Source organism: Arachis duranensis, chromosome 9 (genome assembly GCF_000817695.3).
Source record: "Arachis duranensis cultivar V14167 chromosome 9, aradu.V14167.gnm2.J7QH, whole genome shotgun sequence".
NCBI classification, from domain to species: Eukaryota; Viridiplantae; Streptophyta; class Magnoliopsida; order Fabales; family Fabaceae; genus Arachis; species Arachis duranensis.
Genome location: NC_029780.3, coordinates 5,417,724 through 5,424,326, shown reverse-complemented (window position 1 = coordinate 5,424,326; position 6,603 = coordinate 5,417,724). Strand labels below are relative to the sequence as shown.

The following is a 6,603-nucleotide window of genomic DNA, read 5'->3' as shown; positions in this document are numbered from 1 at the left end:
GAGACACAAATAGGACTTACCCCAAATGTTGGGAACAAAAACGATACTTTACTCTTAAGAAAATTTAAAGATCAGGTTTTAATTCAATTTTTGTAAACATAATTAAATTTAAAATATTTTCTTTTTTTCCCAAAGATAAATGTTATTTTATTAATATAAAATAAAAGTGTTTCCATAAGGAAGTACAAAAGAATTGGGTATTCCCATTTATCACCAACTATGACTGAAAGACTAAGAGCTTAAAAAAGAGTAAAGTAAGAGTAAAGAAAATTATCAGCATCTATCAAGTATGGCTCACGAGTTCACGCACTAAATTGCTGGCTTCTTTCACTATCTCTGGTGCCGGGCTTATTACCTTCTAAAAAACACACCGATTCCTTGCTTTTCAAGTGTTCCAACACCGCGCAGCTATGAGGAGGGTCTTTTGTCTACCGTCGAATTGAGCCGCTGCCCAGGATAAGACTCGTTGCCACCAATTGAAAAAGGTCTCTTCTTCTCTCATCCATAGGTTAGGGGTTATTAAGTTTAGACTCCATATTATTGAAGACAGGGGGCATTGGAACAAAGCATGAGAAATTGATTCAGCCTTCAACATGCATCTTGGACAAGTGGCAGGAGTGGATGCGAACCGACTGTGAACTTGTTGCAATACCGAAAGCTTTTCATGAAGACTTTTCCATAGAAAAATCTTAATTTTATATGGTAATTTCAACTCTCAAATACTATTCCAGACTCTGTTGTGTATGTTCTGGGGCCTCAATGAAGTAGGAGAATGAAAGAATCCATAAGCAATTTTGTATCTTGACCCAACTTCATATATACCAGATTTTGTCCAGCACCAATTAACTTCATCCTCCTCCTCTGTTGGTTTGATTGAAAAGATTTTATTGCATATATCAACTAAAAAAATTGACTCAATCAGATTTCTATTCCAGCTTCTATCAGGATTTAGTAATGCACTAACATAATACACTTGCAGATTTGGCAGGATTGTGAGTGCATTTTGAGGGACATTAAGGGGAACTGGTGGTGGGAGCCGGAGGTCATGGAAGATGCGAACATTAGTGCTAGAGCCTATTTTCCATAACAAGCCTTTCTCAATCACCTTGCGCCTTTCAAGAACACTTTTCCAGCCCCACGACGGTACGCTTCCTATCTCTGCATGTAGGAAATCTGTATATCTGAAATATTTAGCTTTGAGCATTCTTGATAGAGTAGAATTAGGGTATTTCATTAGACGCCAACATTGCTTGTCCAATAAAGCCAAATTTTGCGCCCTTAGGTCCTTGATCCCCAGCCCTCCATCTTTCTTCGGTCTCGTCATTGTGTCCCATTTAATCCAAACCATTCTTCGTTCTGCGCCTTTTTGACCCCACCAAAATTGCGAGAGCATGCTATGAATCTCAGTCAACAGCGTGTCCGGGAGCTTGAAACAAGAGAGTGTATAAATAGGAATCGCCTCCCCCACCGCTCTCAATAGCGTGTGCCTGCCACCTGATGACAATAGACTTCTTTTCCAACCCATAATCCTCTTCTGAACTTTATCCTTGATAGCTCCAAAGGTTGCTTTCTTTGATTTTTGAACTATAGAGGGCAGTCCCAGGTATTTGTCTTGTGCTCCGATATGTTCAATATTTAGTGTCTGAGCAACTACTAGTCTTGTGTTCTGAGGTGTGCTATGACTGAAAAAGATAGCCGACTTATTCAAATTGACTTTTTGCCCACTAAAACCCTCATAGATCTCTAGCAATTCTAGAATACTTTGGCCTGTATTAGGTGCGCTCCTGCAAAAAAGGATTGAATCATCAGCAAACAAAAGGTGATTAACTGTTTGGCATCTCCGATTAACTTGAACTCCTTGAATTAATCTGTTTTGCTCTGCCTTGTGTAGTAAGAAGGAAAGCCCTTCTGCAAAAAAAAGAAAGAGATATGGAGAAAGGGGATCACCCTGTCGGATGCCCCTATTTGGCCTAAAATAGCCAAAAGGTTGACCTTCCACAACGATAGAGTAAGAAACAGTCGTTACCAATTCCTTAGTCCAGTTAATCCATTTTGTATCAAAGCCCAACTTATCCATAATATACCATAAAAAATGCCATTCAACCCTATCATAAGCCTTGCTCATGTCTAATTTAATAGCAATCTCATGCTTTGCCCCACTTCTCTTATTTTTTAAATAGTGCATATATTCATGGGCAATTAGAATATTATCTGAAATGAGTCTACCTTTGAGAAACGCACTCTGATTTGGGCTTATAATTTTATTCATAATACCTTGTAATCGGTGCACCATAACTTTAGAAATAATTTTATACATAACTGAAGACAAACTGATCGGTCGTACCTGAGTCATGTCACTGGCATCTGGCACCTTTGGAATCAAACAAATTTGAGTATGATTAAAGCTTTTTAGAATTCTGCCACTGTGAAAGAAACTTCTCACTGCCTTAAAAACGTCACCTCCAACTATATTCCAGAAAAAGTGAAAAAACTTAGCTGTAAACCCGTCATCACCAGGAGCACTCTGAGCATGAACACTAAATGTAGCTCTTTTGACCTCGTCCATAGTTACTAGCCTTTGGAGCCTACGATTCATAGAAGCTGTAACCTTAGGCTCCAAATCCTCTAAGTATGGATTCGGATCAGCTGAACAAGAAGAAGTAAAAATATCGCAAAAGTAGTCTTCAGCTACCTTTGCAATATCCTCCGGTTTCGATGCGATCTCATTGTCCCTCCTCACTAATCTCCAAATTATGTTCCTTCGCATCCTTGATTGAAATTTCTGGTGAAAAAATCTAATGTTCTGATCTCCTTCTTTTAGCCACTTGACTCTAGATTTTTCTCGTCAATAGCTCTCTTCTTTCAAATATGCCAGCTCCAACTTCTCCTCCAAACTGGTAACCTCCTCTCCCCCATTGATTCCAGCCACCCGCAACTCCTCTAGTTTAGCTTGAAGGTCCTTAATTTCTTTCCGCGAGTTTGCTTTGTGAGTTTTCTGCCATTGAACTAGTCTATGTCTACAAACTTTCAACTTTTGGGCCAAGGAGAACATAGCCGAGCCTACAACTTCCATTCTCCACACTTTACTGACAATTCTCTTGACATCCTCTTCTCCACACCAACGTTCCTGGTATTTAAACCGCCTTTTACTATGCCAGGATTGAGGTTCGGTTTCCATCAAAATTGGAGCATGATCCGAGCTTGACTCTGTGAGCCTGTGCACCACTGCATTCGGAAACTTCAACTTCCATTCCATCCCAACTAAATAGCGGTCAAGCCTCTCCTTCACCAAATTCTCTCCTTGTCTTCGATTTGTCCACGTGAAAGGGGCACCTCACCATTCCAATATCCACTAATTCGTTACTGTCAATAAAATTAGTGAATGTTGCAATGGTGGTTGCTGATTTTGGCCTCCACCCTCCTTTTCTGCTTGGCTTGTTATAGCATTAAAATCGCCTGCTATTACCACTTTTTCTTCCAGGTGTTGGCTCATTGTTGTAAGCTCCTCAAACTGTAAGGATCGAATTTGTTCCGAACAACTCAAATGGACACTAATGAACGCCCATACCTCACTGCTTTCGACTTCCTTAATTTCGGCTGCCACAAAGAATTCTCCACTACTAATAATTTGAACACTGATGCTGTCCTTCCAAGCTAGCACAAGTCCCCCTGCCACTCCTGCCGGGTTAACAATATGCTAGTTTTTGTAGCCGCATACCCAAAGTTTTGCTTCCACCTGTCGAGATCGGTTCTTTGTTTCACTTATAAACACAATCTCGGGGGAGTGAGATTTACAGATCCTTTTTAAGGTGTGAATTGTCAGGGGTCTCCCCAAACCCCGACAATTCCAAACTATAGTTCTCATGGCGCCTTGGGTGGCATTTGTAGGCTGGCACCCTCCACCATCTGTTCAACTGCATTTTCATCCTCTATTCTTTCTTTCTTTGTAGATCCTTTAGCTATACCACTCATCAACCTTTTTTTGGGTTCACTTTTAGTATCTGACACTGCAGCACCTTGTCTTGCTAACCTTTTCCACTTTCTACCTTTCTCTGTGGTGATACACTGCCCAATAGCGAATTGCATAAGTTGTCCTTCATCCTCCTTGGTATTGGACTGACCAGCTATGATAACCTCCATGCATTCTGTTCTAGAATTGGCTGATTGAGGTGACTCAGGTACTGCCCTGTTACCAGTGTCTTATGGTTTCAAAATTTGTTTCCCTTCTTGCATTGACATCCCTGCAAATTCTTCCAATAAGCAGTTTGAGACAGGTTTTTTCTTACGCTGAGTGGCCTTATTCTGGTTTTGGGTTGAGTTGTTGAATGTTCTTTCTCCTTTAGAGTAGATTCGCGTTTCCACTTGGCTGGCTTTAACCCATTCGCCAATGTCATCCTCTTTTACTATATCACTCTTTGTGTCCTTCAGCAGAGCATGGCAGTTTTTCACCTCGTGCCCCAATTTTGCGCAATAGGTACATAACTTTCCAAGTCTCTCATAGCGCAGTGCCACATCTACCTCCTTTTTATTAGGTCCTGCCACTATTAACTGGTCTCTCACTTGCCTGGCAGCATCAATATTGATTTTGGTCTTCGCAATCCTAGTTTTTCTGCCTCGCATCTGAAATTTACCTACCTCCAACACTGTGTCCAGTTTCTCTCCTAATTTACGTCCAACTTCGAGGGTTTTAAACGATTCTGCTAAACCCCAAAATTGAACCCAAACTGAAAAATTGAAAATAATCTCTTCATCACAGTTCTGATCTTCCTTCCATCTCTTGACATGGAGCACATAATCTTTGAATAGCCATGGAGAACCATGTTCAACACGCAAGACATCCACTTCTTTATTAAAAAAGAATTGGAAGGAATTATCCCATTTGTCACTCACGCTAAATCCTTCTGGGTTTTCCCATATAGCCTTTAAAGCATTCCCCATGGTTCCAATTAAGAAGGTTTTGGAAGCAAAGAGTCTGCCATAGAGACTATTGGAGCAAGTGTTAATACCTTCTGATATGTATGCCTCTTCCAGTAGAATCACATTCCTACCTCCTTTCCGGTTGTCTTCCTCGGTTCGATCTTCATCCCTCGTTGTCTCAGCCATGCAGATTACTTAAACTTGTATTGAGATTTAATTGACGTTGACAATGTAGCCTTAACGGTAGTAGGAACTCCGTTAAGAAACTCTAACAAAACACTAAAAACCCCTAACAAAGCACTATTTTAAGAATGTAATGAGTTTACACAAATTTAAAATATTTTCATTTTTAAAATTTGATCATCTTAAATTAAATAAATACTTTTGCAATTTTTGTTGATGGCAAAAAATATTTTTAGATAAATAAAAAAATTATAATATTAATACCCTTCAGCTTATAAATCCTTGATAAAATGAAATAAAGACCAACAAAAATACGATGGCAAGGAGCAAATAGTTCGAGTAATATTATATGATTAATAAAATTTATTATTTTTAATTAATAATAAATTAGATTTAATATTAAATTTTAAATTTAAATTCTAATAATATAAAATAAAATATTAATTTAAAATATTAATTATTTTTTTTTAAATAATGCACGTGTTGTTTTTATTGTCGGCAGTTCCACACCAGTGGCCATTGCCTTTGGCATTGCCAATTGCCATGGTTGCCCTCTTGACAATGAACTGATATATATATGCGAGTTTTTTTTGTTGGATTTGAATCTTTCAAATTTTAAATTTTATTTGAGAAGGTAAAGTGTGATTTTTTATTATTTATTTTATAAGTGAAATCAAGAGAAACATGAGAAAAAAATTATTTAAAAATAAAAGATTATATTTTACTCTTTTAAATGAAAATCTAAAATTTAAAAGATTCAAATTTCTTTTTGTTTGTAAGAACGTGGTAAATAAATAAAACAAAAAGTAAACTATCGATTACGAGTTAAACTCCAAAGTAGTCTCTGAAATTCACAAAATGCATCGATTTGATCCCTGTCAATTGCACTTTATGTCCTCGAGATTGGAAAAAATGCACCTATTTAGTCTCTTCTCGTTTTTCCGTCCAGACTGCTTCCCGGCGGCAGTGATGTGGCAATAGATTGCCATGCTAGAGTGTCAATTGAAAGTGTTTAACCCAATGTGGTCCTTAAGCCCTTTTTTAACCCTAACCGCAGAACTTCTTCTTCTTCTTCTTCTCTGTTTGTTTTCTTCCCTGTTCGTTTTCACTCACTGCATGGGTACAAAAACCATTTGATTCGACCTTGTTTCTCTTCTGGTTCATCACCAATTTTCGATTACCTACCAAAAACAAACTTCAATTTTCAAGTCCTCATGAATTCTGAGCCATCTGGATATTCTTACTTTCCTGAAAAAGCAAAGGAAATCTTTTTTCTTCTTTTTTGTTGTTTCAATCCCAAATTCTTCAATGACACAAGTTGTTGAGGAAAGAGAGAACAGCAGAACTCGCATGAGTGATTTACCAAGAGATCTGCTAAAAAGGTTCATGTCCATGAACCATCATGAGCTACAATAACAACAACATCGCCATGGTGATGGAGATGCAGAACAAGAGATTGAACTGAGCCTTGGTCTTTCAATGAACGGTCGCTTTTGGTGTGGA

At 38.3% G+C, this 6,603-nt stretch overlaps 1 protein-coding gene across 1 annotated transcript; it reads right to left on the bottom strand.

The window, feature by feature from the left end:
* Positions 1-4,200: 4,200 nt before the first annotated feature.
* Positions 4,201-5,103, bottom strand: LOC107464235 (uncharacterized). The gene has a single exon (XM_016083165.1). The coding sequence runs from the start codon at positions 5,101-5,103 to the stop codon at positions 4,201-4,203; it is 903 nt and encodes a 300-aa protein (XP_015938651.1).
* Between the last annotated feature and the right edge of the window lie 1,500 nt (positions 5,104-6,603).

Excerpts from the sequence above, each read along its gene's own strand:
- LOC107464235 (XM_016083165.1), bottom strand. The coding sequence starts at position 5,103 with ATGGCTGAGACAACGAGGGATGAAGATCGAACCGAGGAAGACAACCGG.